This window comes from Spermophilus citellus (assembly GCF_964194105.1).
Source record: "Spermophilus citellus genome assembly, chromosome: 16".
Lineage (NCBI taxonomy): Eukaryota > Metazoa > Chordata > Mammalia > Rodentia > Sciuridae > Spermophilus > Spermophilus citellus.
Genome location: NC_138196.1, coordinates 42,118,316 through 42,142,895, shown reverse-complemented (window position 1 = coordinate 42,142,895; position 24,580 = coordinate 42,118,316). Strand labels below are relative to the sequence as shown.

The 24,580-nt window shown below is 42.5% G+C and overlaps 1 protein-coding gene across 2 annotated transcripts in view; it reads right to left on the bottom strand.

Annotated features, from left to right (window-relative positions):
* PRAG1 (PEAK1 related, kinase-activating pseudokinase 1) overlaps window positions 1-24,580 on the bottom strand; it is a 56,863-nt gene that overhangs the window by 5,289 nt on the left and 26,994 nt on the right. For both annotated transcript variants that reach the window (XM_081268995.1, XM_081268994.1), the window contains exons 4-5: window positions 16,615-16,772; window positions 5,430-6,187 (exon numbers count right to left, since the gene is read on the bottom strand). In XM_081268995.1, the coding sequence (XP_081125121.1) occupies window positions 5,430-6,187; window positions 16,615-16,772 (916 nt within the window). The remainder of the gene's footprint in view (window positions 1-5,429; window positions 6,188-16,614; window positions 16,773-24,580) is intronic.

Sequence of the window (24,580 nt, the reverse complement as noted above, 5' to 3'; positions counted from 1 at the left end):
TGCAGGCCTTAAACCTTTGGGACTTGACCAAATTCTCTTGGGTTGACCTAGTTTTTAGATCCAGGTAAATATGCAATGCCTAGCTGACCTGACCTGTGGGTCCAGATCTAGTGGAGCTGCTAGGTGGAAGCCTCAGGCTTTTCCTCCAAGGATGAATCACAGCAGCTGAAAGAAAACAGTTAAGTTCTCCAGGGAACGGGAACCCCCAGTGCCCAAAGGCATCCTCTGAACTGAAGGTAGGAATAAACAAGATGGGTGATCTCAAGCTCCTCCGTGGAAAGAGTGCCTAGGGGATCTGTACAACTGTGTCTTTCTCGCCTCTTCCATCTCTTCTGCTGTATCAAGGACAGCATCAGCCACTTGAGCAACACTAATCTTCATCGAGCTGCCACTTAACTGGAGAGTCTTGAGGCAGCCCTAACAGTCCTCTCTCAGGCCTCAATTTCCCTGTAATTACACTGAAAGGGACTGAAGATGGCCAGTGGTCTCTCTCCGTCAGAGACTGTGCAATCTCACCGAGGCTTTGTAAAAGCAAGGATCAGTGGGTAATCCAGAGAAGAAAAGCACCTCACATCTACCTGTAAAATACCATCCGGCCAATAATCCTCAAATAGCCCTTGCTTTGGGCTGCTGCACAAAAATGATTATGGCAGTGTTTTGGAAGCGCCGCAATGCTTATGGCTGATGTTTTCAGAAGTTCTACTGCAAGCACCTTTTCAAGGAGATTTATTTATATTGTAGCTATACAAACCTTTCAGCATGAAACCTCACAGAAAAGAATTGAGCCTCCAAGGAAAGTTTTTTTTTTTTCTTTTCCCCTGAACTAATTGGGGGAGGGAGAAGGTAGCACATTAATTTAGTAATCTCTCTATTATGGAAGCAGAACAGAAATAAAAGGGAAGTATCTTTACCCCAGGCATTGCTTTCTATTGCACTAACAAAAATGATTTTGGAATACATGCTCAAAGGGCATTATTTCTGGCTCTTTCTTATTCTAGCCCACCTAGCTGTCCTCAGGTTTTAAATGGCAGTCTTCTGGGACACTATTAAGCTAAAGAAAACTTGTGGGGGGAGGGGATCTTCAACAAAAGAGTCTTACATATAAACACTCAGTGATTGTGCAACCACTGTCTGTAGTACGCTCAGTGCACACGAGGCAAGAGCACCCTACTACCTTCTCACCACAGTAGACACACACTGGACCCTTGCACAAGTGAGACCCTGTGTCAACACCATGCACTTTTCCCACAGTGTCTCATCAAATCTCATTCACCCAAAGTGGTGGATGCTATAACAGAGGAGGAACTAAGGTTTTAGGAGGTGAAACTATTTGCCTAAGATTAGACAACTGGGCAGTATTTAGGTTGTTAAAAGCATGGGCTTTGGAATAAAAATCTCTTGGGCTTAAATGCCAACTCTATAAACTGGCAAGTTGTTTGAAGCAGTTATGTTCTATTAAGTAGATGCAAACATCAAATTAACAAATACCGAAGCAGGGATCCTAGGGGAAGTAAGAGGCTGAGGTTTCTGTGGACCTCTAGTCACAATATTTGTATCAACCGATCACTGCATAACCTTGCTTTATGTGTGCTTCAGTTTGGAGACGTCTTATTTAGTATATGGTGCTGATCATTAACATTGCCCTGTGGTCTGAAGGAAGCCTCCTCAGCAAACTCATTTTCTCTGTAAGCCATCATGTGCTTGCAACCACTAACAGCATTTAGTACTAGATGTGGGGGCCGTTTTAAATAGCAAACTCACTAACACAAAGCACAAAAGTGTAAAAAAAACAGGGGGGGTGTACTAACATACACTGCAAAAAGTGCACTTGCTTCCTTTAGTGTGGAACGAGATGGCAGAGTGACTCTATTCCACCTCAGCTGGGAACAAGTACATGGGAGGACTCCTATTTTTGCCTGTCCTGCACATATCCACAAACGTCTCGAAAGTGCTTTGAGTATATTATTTGTGGGATTACAAATAACTTTGAGTGGGTAGGAGATTTTGTAAATGTGGAATCCACGAATAATGAGGATCAGTGGTATTTATCTCAAAGCTCACTTTCTTCTTGATTTAACTGCAAGTGACAGTTTTATCGTGACAGGGCCATTGTGCAGATTAAGTGAAATAATACAGGTATATGGCTTTCAGCACCAGGCCTGGCCCACGGTGAGCACTCGATGTGAAAGGTTGCTATGGTGACTGCCCTTGCCATTTCGCTGAAGCCACGTGGTGGTGCCCTGCAATCCGGAGCTGGCTTGCAGGTATTGTGCAACTCTGAGAAGGCAGCTGCCAGGAGCTGGGAGGTGTTTCCAAGGCCCCCTTTCCTCCAGGGTTTGAAAAGCTTAGGCCCAGCAAACCTGGACCCAGAGCTCCAGTTGAGCAACTGACAATCTGCACAGAGATGTAAATGAAGGAGCAGGGTAAATGGCAATTGGGCTGGATGCATTTCAAAATCAGTGAGCAGGGCCTCTGGCAAGACCTCCAACTTCTTCACAGCCTGCACTGGAGAGGGCTGTGCAGGGCATGTTAACCAGTCCTGGGAGCCCTAGGCAGGGCATCCCCTGAGATCATTCTAAAGTGCCGGATGGGGGATGAGGGGATGGACAGAGGAGAATAGCTACTTCTCCATCCCATCCTCTCCTCCTCCACCGGTTTCACTTTCACAGGGTCCTGCCCTGGGTTTTGGCTCATGAACTTTACATAGACCTTTGGTTTAGCTCAAATTTCCAACTTTTTTGCTGAGCCAAGTCTCATTTTAAACTCTGGAGCCAGGGTCTCACTGATGGGTGAAAATCTGGGCTAAGTCACGTCTGTTAAATAAAAAAGGCCCAGAGGCCTAACGCAGACTCCTAATTACGAGCTGGAGTTGAAGTTCTTGTTGAGAAATGAAACAGCTTGGAAAACACCCACAAGCTAAAGGTTTCCCTCCGGCCACATGTCCGAGGAGTCAGTCTTCAAGAGCTGGTTTTATCTCCTGACTGCTGCAGGTCCCTCAGCCCACGGATGGGGGATCTGACATCAAGGAAGAACAGGTGCAAGCCTGCTATTGTTCACTGGGGCTGTGCAACCAAGGCTGTGTCAGACTTCAGTGTGGGCTCCCTGCTTAACATGCGCAGGCGAAATGAGCTCGGCGACTCACAAGAGGCTGGTTGGGAAGGAGCCCGGCTCCCCCTCCCTCCGGCTCCCAGATGACTATATTCCGTCTAGACTGGAGTGCTAATGAAGTGGAACAGCTGCACGTGCGAAATGATGCTCACAACCCCCACCCCCCAATTACCAGATGAGGCACATTTGCAAATTGATATTGTCATTCCTGGTAATCTGGTTCCAAGGTTCCTATTCTCTGAATATTTTACGCTGTTCTCCAAACTCCACTTTTCACCTTTTCACATGGTAGAGGTGGTCCTTGAGCTACCAAGTCTCTGGGAAAGTCCATTAAAATACCCCTGGGACTCTCTTCTTTGGAGACTTCGGCTTATCTTCTGGTTTCCTTACAGCTTAGACTTCTAATGAAGTAAGGAGCGATGCTCGTTTTTAACATCCTCTCAGAAAGCACATTTCTTTGCATGATATATTGGAGAATACCGTTAAGTCTACATTATTATAAAGGCCCTAGAATTCAAATGGCACAGGACAATCAGATATAAAACAACCCTTTCCTTTGTAAAGTTCAGATTGGTGGCAGAGTCACGTGTCCTGCACCAGACGGCCAGGCTTCTCTGCTGTGGTCCCATCGATTTCTATACCAAGGGAAAGAGGGATTAAGTCTCTCTCACCAGACTTTTCCTTCCACAAAATAGAGGGACCATAGCCGGGTACAGTGGCGCATGCCTGTAATCCCAGTGGCTCAGGAGGATAGAGCAAGAGGATTTGGGGGGACATAACACCATTGTTAAGCTGAAGAGTCGCCATACTTGATACAGCAGTCATAATAGGAAGGGAAACTCAGATTTCTTTTCTCTTAACTTGGACTGTGGGAGTGACAGGGAAGTATAGCTTATCAAGAAGGTAGCTGCTGGGTTTAGATAATAAAGAGGCAACGGAGTTTGAGAAATAGCAGCCTAGAATCTCAGGATCTGTGTGCGCTCTTCCTTCCAGTGCCCACCACCTTGGCCATAAACTTGATTATAAAGCCTTGATTTCTGCACAATAAACTGGATCTTCCCAGTAGCTTCCCCTCTTGTTTTTTTCATGGTAGGCAGCCAGTAACTACAGACAGCCCCTTGAATATACTAATCAGGATTCTCAGTCTCAAATTTCTGAAAAGCAAAATCTCAAAACAAATTCCCTGCAATTTCCTTGGCTAATCATCCTATTTTTAAAAACTTTGCTGATGAGCAAGCTACATCACCAAGGCCATTTCAAGTTACTTCACTCTTTGCATTTTTCTAACTGGAAAAATAATATGTCTTGGGATAGAGATAATGGCAGAAAAAGAGTTCAGGCCCTTTCCTCACTCCCTACAGAAGCCTGCATTTATAGAAGGATCAGGAACCCACCAGGAAGGACTGGAGCCCCTGGTACAGATCACTGTGTTGCAAATGAGTGTGGGTGATTCTACTAGCTTGCTCAGAGCTGCCTCACTCTGAGAAAGCAATCAGGTGTGGTACCAATACCCACAGTCCAGCATCAAAGACTAAAGATTTATGTTACCTTGGGTGAATCACTTAACTTCTCTGAACTTTAGTTTTCTTAAGTGGACATAAATAAACCAGGATTCAAATCCATTTCAGCTACTAACTAGTTGTGAGCAAATTACTTAATCATGTTGAGCCTCAGATTGCCAATCTGTAAAATCTACCTATCCTGCAAAATTACTGTTGGAACTATGGGTAATAGTTACTATGTCCAGTCAAGAGTATATGTATAGTGAATGTTCAATAAATGTTATATCACTTGATATCACTTGTGTTATTCAAGATGATGTCTAGATCTAAGGGGCTGAAACTCCATTAGAGTTTCCTCAGACTCTAACATTTGAAGAACAATATCTTAATTGTCCATTTCATCCACTAGATTTTAACTCTCTAAGGAATCTCACATTCACCCCTATCTACTGAGATCTTTGCAAAATACCTGGTGTAGAGTATGAGCTTAGTAAAAGTTTGAATAAATGAACGAACTCTGTTGCATTAAAAGATTAACTGTTTCCTTTCCAATGAGATAGCTTGGAAAACACCCACAAGCTAAAGATTTTCCTCCGGCCACATGTTTGAAGACATTCCTGAAAGCACAGAATGCATTTTGTACTATAGATCTCATTGCACCATGTCCCGGGCCAGGAAGAGAGTGAAGTCATAGAGCACTAAGTGTTAAAAGGAAGCTCAAGAACCAACACTCCTAAAGCATGGAGAGGTGAGAAGATTCGCTCAAGCCAGGACCAGTAGTCATCCTGGTACAGAACAGAAGAAGGGGGTGGTACCTACTTTCACAGCATACGTGCTGCCAGGGTCCTCGGAGCAGGTAGCACAGTAATAAATAGCGTCCCCCGAGTCACAACAGGGCTTGTTACAAGTCAGCTTGAAGAGGGACCAGTTGTTCTCATTGAAGTGAAGCTCCTTTTTCTGGCCGCCCATGAAGAGGTCCTCACACTTGGCCACGAGACGGGCCAGGGACTGTGTGTAGAGCCCCCCCAGCTTGGCGTAGGTGCCTTCCTTGCTGCTGATGCTGCTCAGGAGACTGTGGAGCTGCAGCTGGGTGCTGCTGGAGGAGGCCTGGCTGCACACGCTGAGCTGGGAGGACGAGGTGGAGGTGGCGGCTTTGCACTGGAGGCTGGGGCTCCCGCAGCTGCCTTTGCTGCCCGCCAGCCCTGGGACAGGGACCCAGTGGCCATTGCCTTTGAAAGCTTTCTCCAGAGGCTCAGAAGAGGAGAAAACGTGGTGATGGCGGTTCCCAGGGCTCAGGGAATAGCTAAAGTGAGTCTCATCATGGACACAGACATTGGTTTCTGAGTGGCTAAGGTTCAGCTTAGGGCTTGTGGTTCGCGTCTTGGGGGAGCCTTGGGTCCAGAAGAAGCCATCAGGAGAAGAGGCTGCCCGGCTCACTAACTTTTTCTGGGGCAGTGGAGGGGGCTGAGCAGGGCCACTATGGGACACATCCTCAGTGGAGCCCGAAGGGAATGGGACAGGAGCAAAAAGCTTCTTCCCACTGATGGTGGGCGAGTGGGTCGGCTCATAGGATGGACCTGAAAGAGAGAAGCAGGAACATCAGGGTAAAGGCCAATGCCACTCAGCACCAGGTCTTGCCAGCTTTTGTTTTCTCCCCACCAAAGTAATTCAGTTCATTTTACTTCTTTTCTATTTCTCAAATAGGCAATATATGCACACTTGACAAAATTCAAAATGCAAAGAAGGTATACATTGATCATTAAGTCTTTACTCTGTCCCTTGGTACTCAGTCCCTCTTGCCAGACTATTTCCGCAGTTTCTCATGCATCCTTCTAACAGTCCAAATAGAAGTGCGTCTGTGTGAGTGTGAGCACACACATTTACACAAAATGAGAGCAAACAGTACCCACTGTTCAGAATACCATACCATAACCATCACATGCATGTATCACAATTTAATTAGTCCCTGTTTTTTTAATATTTAATTTTTTAGCTTTAGGTGGATGCAGTATGCTTATTTTATTTTTATGTGGTGCTAAGGATTGAACCCAGTGCCTCATACATGCTAGGCGAGCACTCTACCACTGAGTCACAACCCCAACCCCTAATTAGTGCCCTCTTGATGAGCCCTTTGGTTGTTTCTAATATTTTGCAAACCTGAACATGTATGGTTTGAGTACATTTTTTTTTAAGTTAGGTGTATTGAAGGTGCAGTTTACCTAAAGCAAAATTTCTCCCTTTTTATTGTGTAGTTCTTTGAGTTTTCACAAAATCTTGCTGGTTTAGGGGACAGAGTTGGTTCATAGACATCTTAGTAAGAAGATTTTATAAGGAAACGAGTCAAAGGAAAGCAAGTCTTTCCAAGGTCCCAGGTTGGGTCCCAGGGTGCCAAACATGAGTCACACTGAATCTGATTGGGAGGAGGTTTAGTCAGGGCCACAGATCTCTGAAGAGTGTGGGGACATTCAGACAACCTGTCTAGCCATCACACTGATAGCAAAATGGACTGCTGAACCACATTTTTTATATCAATGTATGAAATACTTATTTCAAAATGAAACAAGAATTAAAATTAAAAATATATATAAACTGGGCACAAATGCACACTTGTAATCCCAGTAGTTTGGGAGGCTGAGGTAGGAGGATCATAACATCAAAACCAGCCTCAGCAAATTAGAATCTGTCTCAAAATAAAAAAATAAAAAGGACTGAGGATGTGGTTCAGTGGTTTAGTGCCCCTGGGTTCAATCCCAAGTACCAAAAATACTCATTTCCTTCAAAGAACTGACTATAAGACGTCTCCACCATTTTAATAACAGCTTTGAGGGGGGAAATAAAGAAATGTTAACATTATTCATATGTTGTAAAATGCATCCTATTATCCTGAATCTTAAACTGTGAATAAAAACATGGGTCTTAGATTCAAAGCAATGAGTACTTAGAATGTATACCTCATATTTAGTCTACTGTGACAGGTCACCTAAAGGGCAGGACATTTAGTACCTCTCTTTACCTCTGCAGTCCTAGCAGTGAGACCAGGAAAAAAACAAAGAAAATACAGACAACAACAATTAAAAAAAAAAAAAACACCATAAATCACAGGACTAACAAGGGGAGAAATACTGGGAAAGGAAGCCCCTGACTTTTCTAGGGCTTCACTGAACCTTTTTGGTTTTCTCCAACCCAAATAGGGACATTGGGGGCCTTACTGAAGCCCCTCAGATCAAGACTGGGTCTCCTTCCTTGGGACACTCCATGGAGGGAAGGGGCCCCCTGGGAGCATGTCAGATGTGCATGTCCTCTGGGCTCAGGGCAAAGAATGCTGACATTCCTGCCCCAGCCTCTCAGATGCAGCATCAGTGTGTGACAGCCGGCACTGCCTGCCTAGCATAGCCCTGAATGCAAAGTTCACAGGAGGACAGAGCTGGTGCATGCAGCCTGTGGATTCAGGCTGAGAACCCCAACAGTCAAGCAAGAAAGACTGTCATGCCAGCTGCACAACACCACCCTCCCTGGCTCCATCTCCTCTCCTCCCTCACACACTCCCCGTCCCAGTAGGTAACCACTCTGGCTTGCTAGTGGCTTATCATGACCATAGGGCACTTTCCCATTTCTTCCTGCTTTGCTAAGGGCAGGCAGAGCTCCTGCCAGCAAGGCTGAGTGAGTGATTTATGTCCCCTCCAGGAGGACTCAGGTTAATAATAAATCAGGCAGCACAGGCATACTCTAACCAGCAGCTTGATATGCCCAGGAATTTCTCCTAATAGTCAGAAGAGAGTGTGTTCAAGGAACAGCCCGAGGAAGAGTGGAGATGCTACTCTCTGCTGGTCTCGGTGGGCTCTGAGACCCGGAAGTTCACAGGTCTCCAGTCCCAGGCTTCCCAGGAAAGCGCCTCTGCTCCAAGAGCTTGGTCAGCAGCGTGAACAGATGATTCACTTCCTCTCCCTCCTCCCTCTGCAGAAGAGGCTGAGAAAGGAGGACCATTCACTAGCTTTTCTAGGCTAAAGAGACCAGGAAGAAGACACCCAAGCACAGGAATCCTCTCTACCCTATGCATTCTCCCAGCTCTGATAAGCAAGAGGGTGGGAAGAGGCAAAAGCACACCATTTCCCAAGTCTTCAGCCTTTTGGGCGGTAGACACTGTTATCCCCATGGAGATGCCGGATTCTCAATTACCATCATGGCAGAAACCAGAAGAGGCTGGGACTGGAGCAGGAGCCCAGCACCCAGTGGGTGCTTTAATCAGAGCCTTCAATAACAGGGCAGTCTGCCCGGGGACAGGACTCCTGGTCTGGAAGAGGCTTTCAAACATACCAGTTTCTTGACTGCTCCCTTCTTTAAGCTTTGTGTTTATTTCCCCATCTTTACTGGTGGGGTCCTGTCTTTAACGTCAGCTTTCTGGATGTCTCCAACACGCCCCTTTCTGCATCTGCCCTGATTTGAGGGCAAGTGTCGGAATGAACCCTAACCTAACTTGGTGGCCTTACCTGGCTTTGTTTCCTCATTAAAAAAAGGATCAGGTTGCATCATTGGAAAGGCCCCCCTTGCAGCACTAATAGTCTATAATTATAGCCACTCTCCATTTTCAGTCTCTCCCAACATGCATTTTGTCTGAAAAGCTGGCCCAAAATAAAAATACCTGTAGGCAGATGGTTATCATGCCTCCACAGTTCCTCCCTCTATCTCTAGTTCCCACAGCTTGCTGCTGGAAAACTTTTTAATCTTTATGTATAGCAGGCATCTTTAAAAACTGATCTTTAATATTTCTTATTTCTTATATCACCCAAGAGAATCAAGAACTTCTGCTACAGACTTTACAGTAGGGCCCAGAGCAGTAGCTATGTGCTCAGGCAGCGGGAGGAGGGCCTGAATCCTTTACCCTACGCAGTGTTCTCTTGCCTTCCCGTGGGAACTGTGCTGGCCAGTGGCTGCAATCAGATCTAAACCCGGGAGCTTCTGGGGTCAATCTGGCAAGGAGCTCTAGGTATCAGGAGGGAGGCATGGCTTCATGAATTAACGGCGTTCATTTACATAGTTAATTCATACCATTATTTTTTCTTTATTTCTTAGATATATATTATGAGCCTCTTCCGACAATAACTCCATGACGCACGTACTACTAATCAGAGGACGGCCCCATGTAAGAAATACTCCGCGATCACACCCTTGCTCAACAGAGGGGAAAGCTGGAAGTTCTACAAACTTATTAGCGCCCTGAGGCTCAAGGGACATGTGGACTTCACACATATAACTGGGAATTATGTCTACATATTCCATATTACAGGGAATTTCATATTACATATTACATCAGGATTTTTGTACTGAAAGGAAGGAAGAAATGAAGGAGGGAAGGAAGCGAGGAAACCCTAGTCTGTTACAAGCACACCTGTTCCTGACGCAGGCTTCTGAACTTCTGGAAGCTCAACTGGTCAGAAGGCTGCAATTCACTGAGAGCCTCCCTCCCCACCAGGGACCTCAGGATCCTGTAACTTCTCAGGTGTTAATATTTTTAGGGCTACTTTGAAACAGATGCTAACATGTGGCCCGTCTGTCTCTATCAGTGACCAGCAAGTGGCTGTCTTCTCCAGGATCAGAGGGCACTGTTCTTGACTCTGATTGGGGAACTATCCCTTCATAAACATGGCCATGGGCGAGGCAGGGGCTGAATTCTTACTATATGCAGCAGCTGCTGCACTCTGAATTTAGAAAAGCCAGGAAGAGAGAATAAACATGCCCTGACACCGAAATAGTTTGAAATTCATAGGCAAACCACTGGTTCAAAAAAAAATCTACCAAAAAAAAAAAAAACCAACAAAAAAAACACCAACTTTGGCCAACAGCCAAAAGGGACATGAAACTAATTCAACTATATAACTATATCCTGGTTATGTGTTGCTGTCAGATCACTGTCCCCAAATTCTGGCTTACAATTAAGGATCACAGGGGTGAGAAACCTTCCTGGTAACTATGACTATGTCATGGTCACCTCTTTGGGAAGTTTTTAATGATTTTGCGTACTAATTGGGTCAGAGGTTCTAAACACCAGTTCCTAAGTTTTCATTTCAATTCCAATTCTACATCTATAGGGAGGACCTAGAGAGAAAAGCAACTGGCATCTCCTAGTGCATGTGCTTTGGAGAAGAGACAGCATTTCTAGTGGGAAACCACCCACCACCTACAATGCACGGTGTGGAATCTTAAAAGGGAAATGTGTACTCGTTTTGTGTTCTTATGTTTAGAAGGCAAAGAAGACTGACTAATCAGGATTTCAGTGGTTGGGAAGAACAGTTTAACCCCTATGGAGAAAAGCAGAGCACAAGTTCAAACGTGGTACCGTGTGGTTTACCTTAGGGTAGAGTCCTCCTTTTCAGGTTTTGATGGGCACTTACATTCCTTCTACAGCCAAATGAGGACTGGGCTTACAGAGGAAGTGGTCACTGTGTTTTGAGCTTCTGAGCCATATGCATGAGTGCTGGGTTCCCTCTGTGCTGGGTTCTGCTGCCTCGTGGCAGCTGGGTCAGAGCAAAGATGGAGGCAAAAGACACAATCCCCATGGTTTCCCCAAATTCTTTGCTGTTGGTTTGACTCTTCTCCAACTTTGACTAAGATAAAGCAAACCGAATTATTGGAATATTGTATGGATCCATTTTTTTTAACGAGGATACCAGATTGTATAGCAGCAAACGGCTACATGGATTCGTCCACCTATCAGTCCGTGTTTCTTCAGCACACACTAAGTGCAAGACACTGGGAACAAAGTGGATGGAGGAAAACTTTCTTAGGCCCTGTGGCCTGGTTCAGTCCCCTCACATTAGAGGTGAGGAAACAACAGCCATCCGTGTAGGCAACCTGCTACTGTCAACATGAAGTGGCAGTCATACAGGTTTCTGCCAGTTCCCTGGGTTTCCCCTCAGGGGATGTGAAGGGTGAGGGTGAGGGGTGCTGGAGCTCCACTTGTAACTTTTTCCTCCAAAGGAAAATTGTGCAATCTTTTGTTTGGGTCTACAGTCGGAACAGGCTCAGCATTCCTTTTAAAAGAATGCTTTGCTTTTTCAAGAAGGTAAACGTGGTCTGAAATTGGAAGCATGTTATTAACATTTTACAAGGAGATGGAAATGTGGCATTTGTGAGGAATCTCTCCAGACCACTTAATCATCCCAGGAAACAATAATCAAGAGGAGAATGTGATTTACATGCAAAAGATGGAAAGCCAGGAAAACAGGCCCTAGGTACCTCTCAGGCCCTGCCTGTAGTTCAACTGTGGTTCTGAATTGTGATCTTTCAATGTCTTGTTTTTTGACTTGATCATTAAGCAGTTTCTTCCAAAAGAGTTAAAAGTTCATTCAAAGCACTTTTCATATACTGTTGACAGAGAGGCAAACTGACGTTTTAGAGGTTAATTTGGTAATATCAATTTGAAATACATATCCATTGTGATCAGTTCAATGTCTTTTAAGAATTTGTCTTACAGATGTGCTTGCCAAATTCAGCCAACAGACATTGCAGGATCTTATTATAGTCTTGTAATGAAAATCTAAACATGCTTTGGAATAGAAGGGTCTCACCAATTCATCCAATAAAAATATATACAGTGATTTTAAAAAATAAGGTAGATCTCCTTTCTGAAAGACTTCAAAGTACATTAAGTATAAAAATGAGTAGAACTGAATTTTATGACACCCCCAAATATAGATTAAAAACTTCTGGTGGGGAGAGGTAATCTCAGTGGCTCAGGAGGCGGAAGCAGGAGGATTGTGAGTTCAAAGCCAGCCTCAGCAATGGCGAGGCACTCAGCAACTCAGTGAGACCCTGTCTCTAAATAAAACACAAAATAGGGCTGGGGATGTGGTTTAGTGGTTGAGTGCCCCTAGGTTCAATCCCCGGTATGCGCCTCCGCCCCTCCAAAAAAAACTCTGGGAAAATATAAAAAATGTTCAAAGTGGTAGAAAGAGGTGGATGAGGGTTCCCACGACTCATATTTCATTTCGTATTTTTCTGTATTATTTGAATTTTTATCAATTCATATTAACTTGATTGATGCAATGTAGTTTAAAACTCAGTTTAAAGATAATAGCTTCAGATGAGAATAGTTTAAGATGAAGCGTCACTTTGCTGATATTGCAGCTCAGACACCAAAAATCTGACATATATACTTTCCTCTGGAATATAACCTTTATCCTTCAGTAACAGATTTACCAGAAGAGAATCCATGATTCAGTTTACCTTCTTGGATAAGGTATACCTTCTGTATTAGGCTAAACACCAGTGTACTATATTAGACTCAAACAGTGAATTTAATATTAAGGGCTCTATTAAGCCTGTTCACTAGATAGAAAATACACTGAGTCTAAATAGAGAATTTTAGATGCCTTTTCCAGAATCTTCTTTTTAAAAATAGAATTTCTTCTTACCAAGTCACAGATGAGAATCAGAGAAGGGGAGCCAGTGCTTGGTGAAGGTCAAGCTGTCATTCATTCTAACTGAGGTCTGATCTTTTTGGACTTCCCGTCTGTCCTTTTGACAGGCACTACCCCCCTGCCTACCTCCTGCCTGGCTGGATTCTCCTCTACAGGATTTACTGCCACCTGACTTACCAGCTACTTGCCCCAAGACAGAAGGGACAGGAGAGTTTTTCCACTGTTGGATCTTCAGCAGGCTGAACTATACCCAGCATATGGTCTGCGTTCAACACATATCTATCGAACAATTGAAGTAATGTATGTATTTAAAAATTCTGTTTGGCATTATTGTTGAGAAAAAGGAGCTGACGACTGCCACAATATATAATTAACTTTCTCTAACTCTGGTTTGCTCTCTCTAAAAATAAGAACAGCAGGAGGGCCCTGGCACTTGGCTTTTCGTGGGTTTATACCTGCTCACAGTGTAGTCAGACTTTTTTCTTCTCTATTGTGAGTACCAATCATTTCAGTTAAATAGACAACTGTAATTAATCTTATCTCCTGGTATCCACAAATACATGTTAACTAAATTTTAATGTCATCCTAAATCAAAGAGGGGAATTATCTTAATGTAACATTAGGCTTGTGTACTTAAAAGAAACAACTTGAAGCCAGGCGTGGTGGTGCATGCCTACAATCCCATGGTTCTGGAGGCTGAAGCAGGAGGATTGCAAGTTCAAAGAAAGCCTCAGCAACCTAGCAAGACATCTTGGGGATGTGGGATGGGGATGTGGGCTGGGGATGTGGCTCGGTGGTGAAGCGCCCCTGGGTTAAATTCCTAGTACCAAAATAAATGAATAAATAAGTAAAAATGACTACTTAAAAGCACAAGAGTCTTCTGAGGACCATTTCTGATGTTCATTTGTCCATCTTCCCTCTCACGTCCACCTACCACAGATAACCTCCCTCAGGGCAGCTTTCACATGCCCACTGTCCTCCCAAACCAAGCAAACAACTGCTTAGATGGGTTTTTCCTTCCACAGAGTTGACTCCCTGTTCAACCAAACTGCTCCATGGACAAATGCGTTAACAGATGTGCGGGGAAGACTACAAAATCTGATACAAGTAGAAAGAGGTAAAATTAACATTGATTAAAAAAATTCTATTTCTTTACCATAAAAAATTGGGTAAACTCCTGATTTAGAAATATAACAAAGTTAAAGATTTTGGTTGTTTTTCTTATACATTTTACTTTTTTAGCCACAAAACCTGAGTGGCAGATCACACGCTTTAAACACTAACCCTGATAATTTTCCAAGAAGTTTATACAAACCACTATGATGATATGCCCCGGAATGACTCTCTCAGCTCACCTAGTCCAGCCCATACCGTGGATATAAAAAGTCAACAAAATTCAGTTCTCACTAGTGAATTCTTACTGACAAATAAATGTACGTGCTAAGGGTATCTTTTCACTTTACATATACCATTAGGGAGGTAGACGTTACATTTTAGTTTTGAGCAATTTCACTGGAACTGACGCCACTTTTATTCTGATCCATGGTCTCAGCTTCACTACCAGATATCAAGTTGTAATACAAGTCAAGAATAAATATTCTTGGGGAAATATTTCAGCTACAAAGGAAAAGTAAGTAACAACTCAAGGGACTGACAGATAATTGTTTAATACAGACCTAAAGCAAGCTGCCTTGGTTCATGGTGCAAACCTGAATGAAGAGAGAAAGAATACCTTTGGTCTCCTGCCAGTTTCCAACTCTGGTTCTGGTACAGAGCTATATGAAAGAGCAGCAGGGAGAAATGGTTGGCCCCTAAGGCTCAGTGTCTGGTGACAAGGTACACATCTCTTGTTGATGTAGGAACCTACATTTTGAAGTGCTTTTCCACTGAATAACTTGTGATAAAGAAAGGACCAGGAAGATACATTCCTTTTAGTTCATGTTATTCAAAAACTAACAAGAAAAACTCTCTTAATTGGGTGTCCCCATTGTGGCTTGAAGTCCCCTGCAGCTCTCTATGTCCTATCCCCACAAACTGGCTTTGAGAGCCTTGAACAATCCAGTCCTGGCTTCTGTCCAACCTCACGTCCCATGTTCCCATGTTTCCTGCGCCTACCTTCACCTCTGCACCTTAGTTGGTTTTCCCTTCCCACTCTGCACCGCCACCCTGTGCTTTGGGTTCCTCTATTATTTCTGTAACCTGAAAAGTCCTCTGCCTCTTGACCCCCCACCTCCTCAATTCCAACATACTGCAGACAGGAGCTGAAGTCCCATTTTCTCAAAAACCCTTTCCCAAACCCTCCCTTGGTGCTCAGCAGGTCTCTGGGCTCTGGAAGCCTGCGTAAGCCTTCATGCCGTGGGCAGCCCAGTTTCCCATGTTGTCCGATGCACCCATGTGTCATGTGTTTTAATCTTATCTTTCCTGGCTAGTCCTTAAGAGCCCTGAGAACAGACATCGTGACTTACTGAGAAGCAAAGTGGTGAGGAAGTGAACTCCAGTTCTCATGACCATCACAGAGGGGCCCATTGTGGATGGCACTCTTGGAATTGGTCACTGTCCTCCAACGAGTGGATCAGAGCTGACTATCACAGGGATCATGGTTCAGATGCCCAACATTTCAGCGAGTAATCTGCCTCACTGAATGTTTGCACAATGGGATGGGAAAAGGAAGAAGATAGGAGCCCGGAAAAATCTGCATTTTGCTACCTTCCCCCAAAATCAAGACTAAAATATTTCCTGTTTTTAAGTGAGAGCTATTAGAGGTTTCCCATCAGAACACACCATAGTCTGACTTATAACACATGCTTTTATCTTAGCCAGTGCTCATCTTTTGGATAGAAACATGTTGCCGACAAGAGAATTACAATGGAACCCTCTACTCCAGAATTGCCTACTGAGAAGAAGTACTGAAATAAGAATGAGAAAAAGAGCCATATTAGCACATGTTTAAAACACAGAAACACAGGAGAGGGCACACACAAAGAAGGCTGAAAGGGTGAGAGGTTTTAAATACTACCCATCCAGGCCACAGGCACAGAGAATCAGCAGATCCTTTTTAGGAAGGTGCCCCATCAAGACCCACTTATTAGACTTTAGAGTCTAATCCACAAAAGTGGCATGGACCTAATGAAGCCTTCATGCTTTAACTCAGCAAACATTTATGTAAACACCTGCTGTGTCCATGTGAGCTTGTGCTCGAGTACATGCAAATGACACACAGAGAGAAATACAGAGGATGAGACCAGTGGTTGGTGTGCACCCAGTCCCCTTAGAGCTAACCCTCAGGGGAGGAAGTACACCTGCAGACACAGCTGGCTGGTTACCCAAGGAATCAGGAGCCTTTCTGTATGCTCCCAACTCCAACCCCCTCCCACCCTGTTGCCATGCCAATGCACTTTGGATTAGAGAGGGCAATAGGGATGAGGCAGCTGTCACGTATTTACTGAGGAACTAACTGCTCCTTGGAGGAGAAAGCAGGTCAAGGCAGTAGGTCTTGCTTAACCCTTTCAAATCCCAGCAGTCAACTCAGACCCGCCTTGTAGATCCAGGGGAATCTGAAGCTCTTCACCAAAGGGCCAGTCTGTTACCTCCATCACTGCAGGTCCTTGAGTCTGAGGCCAGGCTGTCTGTGGAGCCAGTGGTGAAGCTGATGGGGACACCCCTGAAGGACGGGCTGAGGCTCTCTGCAGAGCTCTGGCTCACTTTTTCCAAGTCAGAGCTGCTCTTGTTCATTTTTAAAAGGTGCCTGGAAAAGGTAAGAACAAACAATAAAAATAACCCATTTGGTTTCCACTCAGAGACTAGGCTGATGGGTCATGAACCTCCTATGCTTTTGAAACCTGGCCAATGCCTGCACACACACACACACACGCACACATACACACACACACACGCACACACACACACGCACACACACACACGCACACACACATGTATATACATTTGGGGGAGAGAGAACAGGGATTCATCTGAAATCTTATGAACATGGATGGAAGATTTCCTGAGTGGGATTAGAGAGAGTTTATAAAAACAAGCACCAAAATCCTGACTTGGGAGGAACTGCTTCACATTCTGACCCCATCTACCAAAACATTTATGTCATCTCTTATATCATGTGTTACATTTCTACAAAGAAAAATCAAAATTTTTATCACATAAATAAAGGTACAGAGGAATATGAGACTGGGTAGTTTTTGAAACCTGAGACATGTGAATTGCAAACTAGGTCTCTAAATATGGGATTTCTTCATTTGCCTGATACTCTGTAACCCTGGCATTGAAAGGTCTAGGTTGTTCCTTGGAATTAAGGAAAACATTACTTAAATTTTAACCAGATTTCCAATGAAATGCTTAAATAGAACTGAGTATTACCATAACCCCTATTTCTATTTTTTTTTCTTCCCTATACTAGAGATTGAACTCAGGGACATTTAACCACTGAGCCATATTCCCAGTACTTTTTATTTTTTATTTTGGGATGGGGTCTTGCTGAGTTGATTAGGGCCTCGCTAAGTTGCTAAGGATGGCTTTAAACTTGTGATCCTCCTGCCTCAGCCTCCCGAGCCGCTGGAATTATAGGTGGGCACCACCAGATCTGGCCATAACCCCTATTCTAGAACTATGGAATCTGCCCTTTGGCTTTTTGTAAAATCTTTTGTTGTATCTCTAAAACAGCATTACCAGCATTCCAGAGATGGGAAGACCAACTTTAAGAAGAAGAAGAAAAAAAACACAAGACAATTTTCCTTGGAGAAAACAGTTCCATTACTAGGTAGAATGTTTAGCTTATTGATTTCTCCTCCCCCATTTTCCAAGAACATGAATATTCACTCCTGATTTGACATTTTCACCAAGAAACGAGACAGACTGTAATCAATCCAGCTCTTTCCCCATAGGTGGTAACATACATTTGTCTGAACTGATATTTCCTGATGACGTTCCTGTTCCTACTACAGCAGATCTATACCTCAATATCTGACATAGCAAATACATAATGCAGTATTGATTTGGTATCAGAACTGCCTGATTTAATACGTATGACCTTACTGGCAAGAATGCATTGATTGTTCTTTTGAGTTCAATATTGCTGGCTCTAGGTTAGTTTTCATAGTCATTGGAATCCCTTGTTCTTAACAGAAAAGTTTGGAGAAAGTTTGTTTGCTACCATGAAAAGTGCTCTTCAGAAAACATATCTTTTCTCTAATTCCCAACCCTTAAAACCACATTAAAAAAAGCTTTTAAAGCTGTCAAATATCATATGACCATAGTCTTTATATTTCAGTATCACTGTTGGGATCTTGGAAATACACTTTAGGAAATGCTATGGCGGTAGATGATTTTCATTTAACCCTTGGCAACATACAGTCGTAGAAAGTCTCTTACAATATTTTTATGCTTATCAAATCCATCAATAGTGGCTTTCTCAGATGAAGCCAGGACATGAAGCTGATAATGACAATTCCTAAGTCTAGAAGCTGGCTCTAGGGGAAACCAAATACTTGGCCTCTCCAAATCATCTGTAGGGTCTTATCTTTCAGGTCCAGAAAGTCACCAAGAGAGAAATTCCCACACCCTGGCTTCAAAGCTAGAATATACTACTATCGAGATGCACACAAGAAAACTATATGAAGCAGTTAGAACTGTGTTCTCAATCCCAGTGACTCAGGAGGCTGAAGCAGGAGGATCGTGAGTTCGAAGCCAGCCTCAGCAATTTAGTGAGGCCCTAATTAACTTAACAAGACTCTGTCCCAAAATAAAAAATAAAAAGGGCTGGGGATGTGGCTCAGTAGTTATCTTTAACTGACACATAAAAATGTAAAAACTGTACATATTAATAGGGAACCATGTGATGTTATCAATAACTTTTCTTAAATAAAACTATGGTTGCACATTTTGCATAAACTTCTTTTACTCTCCATTGCTGTATTTAGTTTTACTAGTATTTTAGGATTTTTACATTTCCATTCAAATAGAGACCAGTCCGTAATTTTCCTTTCCTGTTGTTTCTTTGTCCAGTTTTGGTACATTGGTTAAATCAGAGCTGCAAAATGAATTGAGTAACTTTTTCTACTTTTAAATTATCTGGTGTAATTGTTACAAGATAAGGATTATGTGATCCCTGAAAGGTCATTAAAACTTTCTATAAAGGCATTGAGGCCCAAGGCTTACCCATAGTGTAAGTGACATCACTAAAGATTTTTTTTCTGATCCATCTAGAACTGATAATGCTTTGGCGGAGAGCCAAGAAACAGACCCCATGTGTAGGAACTTGTGTGAGAAATAGCACCACCACACTGCTAGGAATAGAGACAGGTCAGTTCCTGGATCTCACACCAGCTATTTAAGACAGAAATGAAAAAGAGCAGTGCCACATCCTATGCCATTCACGAGTGTGAATTTTGATTGGGAGACATATATATATATAAAATTTTAAATTTGTTAGTTAAAAATATGAGAGACAATCTTTACAAACTTTGAGTAGAAAAAGGGATCTCTCAAATAAAATCTATAAATAGAACCATAAAGGAAAAATTTCACTACTTTAAAATGTAAAACTCCTGTCTGAAAAAATGTAAAGCCTTATAAAGAAGGTGAAAAAAATAATGCTCGGAGTGGGCAACCTACATTTTTGCAATCCACATGACTGATAAAGAAAGCATCAGTACTCAAAATATAGAAAAAATGCCTACAAATGTAAGAAATAGACAAATGAGCCATTTTAAAAAGGGAAAGGCAATTCATAAAAGAAGAAACATGAAAGGCCAGTCAACACAAGAAAAAATGATCAACCTTACAGTAACCAATTATCCACAAAACAAATCTCATTTCACATACAGATCAGACTAGCAATACCAGGTATAGTTAAGGACACAAAAAATGGGAATTTTCTTGTACCATTTGTGGGACCACAGATTAGCTCATGTACATGTGACTGCTCTCTCTCTTTCATACACACACATTCTCACAGAGGCTAACACTTTAATGAATCCTGAAAGTTAAATGTGCACATTCCTGTTACTCAGTGACTCCATTCTGAAGTATATGTGTCCTTGAAAATACAAAAATAAATAAAGCAAGGATTTATGAAACTTTTGTTTCAACTGTGTCTGTGTGGGATCATAATATTAAATGTTTCCTATAGAAAATATATTAATATTGAAAATATTTATTAATTTAATTGCTATAAATATATCTATAAATAAATGCAAAAATTATAATTAACATTTATAAAGAAATGTAATTAATTGATATTAATTACATTAAATATAGATCTTTGTGAGTCATGTTTTTAAAGAAAATTTAAAAATCATTACTCTAGAATGAGGATCAAGACTTCCCCTTAAACAGGCAAAAGCTAAGTATTTGAGGCTCATGAACCATATAGACTGCGACTACTTGACCTGCTGCTGTAGCAGGAAAGCAGCTACAGACATTATCTAAATGAACGTGTATGAGTTCCAATAAAACTTTATTTACAAAAACAGATGGCTGGCCCATGGTCCCTGAGTTACTGACTCCTGGTCTAGAATGACATTGTACAGTAGATATATAATGCAAATCATTTAAGTAATTAAAACATCTTAGTAGTTATATCTAAAAATATTGAAAACATAGGTGAGGGCTGGAGATATAACTCAGTTGGTAGAGTGCTTGCCTTGCAAGCACAAGGCCTGGTTCAACCCTCAGCACCACCAAAAAAAAAAAAGTGATATTAATTTTTATGTTAAAATGGTTAACATAAAATGGTTATGTGTTTTATTTAACACAACATATCAAAAATAGTTATTTCAGCACATAATCAATATAAAATTTTTAATAAGATTTTTATATTCTTCATTCTAAGTCTTCAAAATCTGGTATATATTTTTCATTGGCAGCACATTGAAAATTGGACTAATCACATTTTAAACTTGTGGCTACCATACTACACAGTGCAAAGCTAGAGAAATTTTCAAATACATGGACAAGGATGTGTTTAGTGTTACAAATACTAAAATTAAAATCATAAACAATCTAATTGTCCCTCAAAACAGGAATAGACAAATTATGGTACAGTCTCATAGTGTGATATTACATAAGAGTCAAAAATAAATAGAATGGATTATGTGTCAATATGGAAAAAAATCTTAACATGTTAAAAATCAAAAGTAGTTTACAAAAGACTCATGTATAATGTGATACCATTTATATACATTTTCAAAACACATAGTAATAAATATTTTTGTAGATCCACATAACAAAATGTAAAAGATGCTCATCAACTTTAAGTCAGTAATTGCTCCAGGGAGCAGGGGGAAATTAAAATGAGAATTGAGTATAAAGGAATCTTTCACTTTATCAGCAATATTTTATTTATTTTTTTTTTAAATCTAGGGCTGGGGGTGTTAGCTTAGTGGAGGAAGTGTGTGCTAGCATGTAAAGGTCCTAGGTTTAATCCCCAGCGCGCGCACGCGCGCGCGCGCGCGCACACACACACACACACACACACACACACACAAATGCAAAATGTTAGTATTGGAAAAATTCTGAGACATTTGAGTGTCAGTTGAATTATTTTTAGAACTTCACTGGATGATCGAAGTACTTGATAAATGAACGTGTCTAGTAGGAATGACTTCACCAGAGTCTGAGTGAGTCCGGAGATGGCTATGCCAATTAATCCTTCATTGAGCTTCTGAAAGGCACAGAGTAACTTGGAGGAATCTCCTCCCACACGCTCAGTGAGAGCTCTGCCTCAGGATGGCCTCGTGAATGGGAAGAGATGCAACTTGTCTGGGACTTTGGATCTAATCCTGAATCTGGTCTTCATAAGGGAGAAGTCACAGCCCTGAAGATGCTCACTACATGAACACAGACAAAAGCAGTCTCCATTACAGGATATACATTCTCTGTATGGCACATGTGCACCTGTGTTGGGAAGGCAGAGACCCTTCCCCTGTGTAGTTTGGTAAATCTTAGTATCCTGGCCTAGAGGAGAATTCTGGGGATATGACCGCTGCTTCCCTACTGGAAAAGTTCATGAAGCTCAGATTCCCACCAGGCAACTGAAATTGAACAGGCACTGAAAATGCTCAGGTGTGCACGGGGAGGGAACATGCTTTCTAATACACAGTGGGTGACACTTTTCCTTAAAAGTAAAATCTTAGGAAGGGCTAGGGGTGTAGCTCAAATGCAAAAGAGGATTGCCAAGCATGCTTGAGGCCCTAGGTTCAATCCCCAACACTGCAAACAGAATCAAAACAAAAGCCAAACAGAGCTCAAGCAACAAAATCTTAGGAGAAATAACTCTTGCATGAACTGCATCAAAAACCTTCCGCCCAGCCTGGCACAGTGGCTCAGGGCTGTAATCCCAGCAACTCAGGAGGCTGAAGCAGGAGAATCTCGAGTTCAAAGCCAGCCTCAGTAAAAGTGAAGTTCTAATAAGCAAATCAGTGAGACCCTGCCTCTAAATTAAAAAAAAAAAAAAAAAAAATAGGACTGTGGTTGTACTCAGTGGTCAAGTGGCCCTGAGTTCAATCTCTGGTTATCCTCCCTTCAAAAAAAAAAAAAAAAAAAAATACCAACCTTTCACCCTGGAAATCTGTGCAATCTGCACTCTTTGAATATTGCCACTTTAATTAGTGAATGAGCAAAGCCACATTAAATTTTAAAATGAAAGGAGAGATTGCCATCAAAGCAGAGACTTACAATCAAGATGTTTTTGATTCTTCAGCCTGTGTGTACAATAGACATTAAGAATCCCTGGAAAAGGCTTAATCTCCCAAAGGTGAACTTTCTGAGCTCTCATGGAGGGTTCTGTCAGATGTGAGGCCAACTAACAATATGTGTGCACTTAACAATGTATAGTAAAAATAGACTTATTTTTTAAATGGCATGTTTCCCTCATCCATGTTAATTTGATTGGTCCCTCATAAAACCCGGGCAAACCCTCTATAAAATGAAATCTGATTGTCATGCAATGAAATCTGATGTCATGGCTTCAATGGATGTAAACCACATGCTCTAGTCTTTCCTCTTCAACTGGGGAATAACATTCTTATCAGCTACAGCAAGAGTATGGCCTCCACAGATGTCTCTGCTCACGCCCTGTGATAAACGACTTCTTACTCAGACTTCCTTTCCCGCCTCCCACTGTTGGTCACAGGAGCTGTGTGAACCACACGAGTCAGTGGCACAGTGTCCTGCCAGATTCAGCCCTGCAGCTGCAGCCCAGGGGCATTTAGAATGGCTTTTCCCCCCATTGTCCTTAGAGAGCAAAGCTTTTTGAGAGTGGTCTCCGTACAACACTGGTAGAAAGTTGGAAAAAAATAATCCAGCCGGAAGAGCCATCTGCCAGACTTCCTCATTCATAGGAACAAGCCTCATCTAAAAATACCCGCAGAGCTTCCAGAATGTCCGCAATCCTTAATGGAGGCCATGCCCCAGCGTGTGGCAGAGACGGGTATCTCCAACTTCACGTGGTTGCTAGAACCCTCAGATGACAGCACAGTTTACAGAGTGGCTGAGGCAAATTTTCATTCTCACCGCCTGATTTTGGTTTAGTTAACCTGCACTAGGCAGAGGGCTTCCTGCCTCTGGAGCTAAAGATCTGAAAACACAAATGATACCAGCATGCAGTTTGAGACTAGCTCTTTAAATCCCAGCAAACACTCCCACCACCAAGTCTTGGGATTGGGCAGATTCACTACTAAATTTAATAATGATGTGGAGAAGACCTAAAGGAGAGTTTTAAAGAGTAACATTAATGCTCTGAAAGCATAAATGAATTTTTAAAAATTCTATACATCATTTAAAATCACCAAGAGGAAGTAAAAAGTTGGCTTTAGATTCAAACAATGAATGCTTCAGTCAAAGAATGGGAAACTCTTACCATCATAGACTCCAGCTCGATGTGCTGTCCTCATCAGCGTGACCTCCCCAACCCTGTGACAGGCTGGCCAGTGACTTCAGGGTCCCATGGAGCAGCCCATAGGGTGAAGGGCCAGTTTGAGAGGCAGCCCTGGGTATCTGTCAGGCTGCGATGAATTCCCCAGCTCAGAGCTCTCTGTTTCCCCTCAGTTCCTCTCTGACTTTTCTATAAAATGCACTTCCTGCAAAAGCACAGGAAAATAGGGACGGCTCTGCCTCTCTGACCTGCAGCTTTTAATCTCCAATTGTCTTATTTGGCTCCAAGACTAGAAGAAATTCCAACGTTCTAAGATACATTGTTTCTCCTCATTTATTTTCTACTATTTAGCCACAGTTTGCTGGGTGAATAAGAACACCGTTTTTTAATATCTCTTATGCCTGTATTAACTGCAATGCGTCTTCCTTCCTCTTTATCCTGAATAGCATTCCTGGGTTTTTCAATATTAAATACTGCCTGCCTGCCTGCTCGGTGCCAAGTGCTGTGTTAGCACTTAGGGATGACAGTGCACAGAGCTGGCACAATCCCTGTGCTGCAACAGTCTGCAACAGATACAGAAATATTTATCAAGCTCCTCTAAAAAGAGTTCGTGACATCTTCAAAAAAGCTTTGCAACCTTGGGGAAGAGTATCCTGACTCGAAAATCT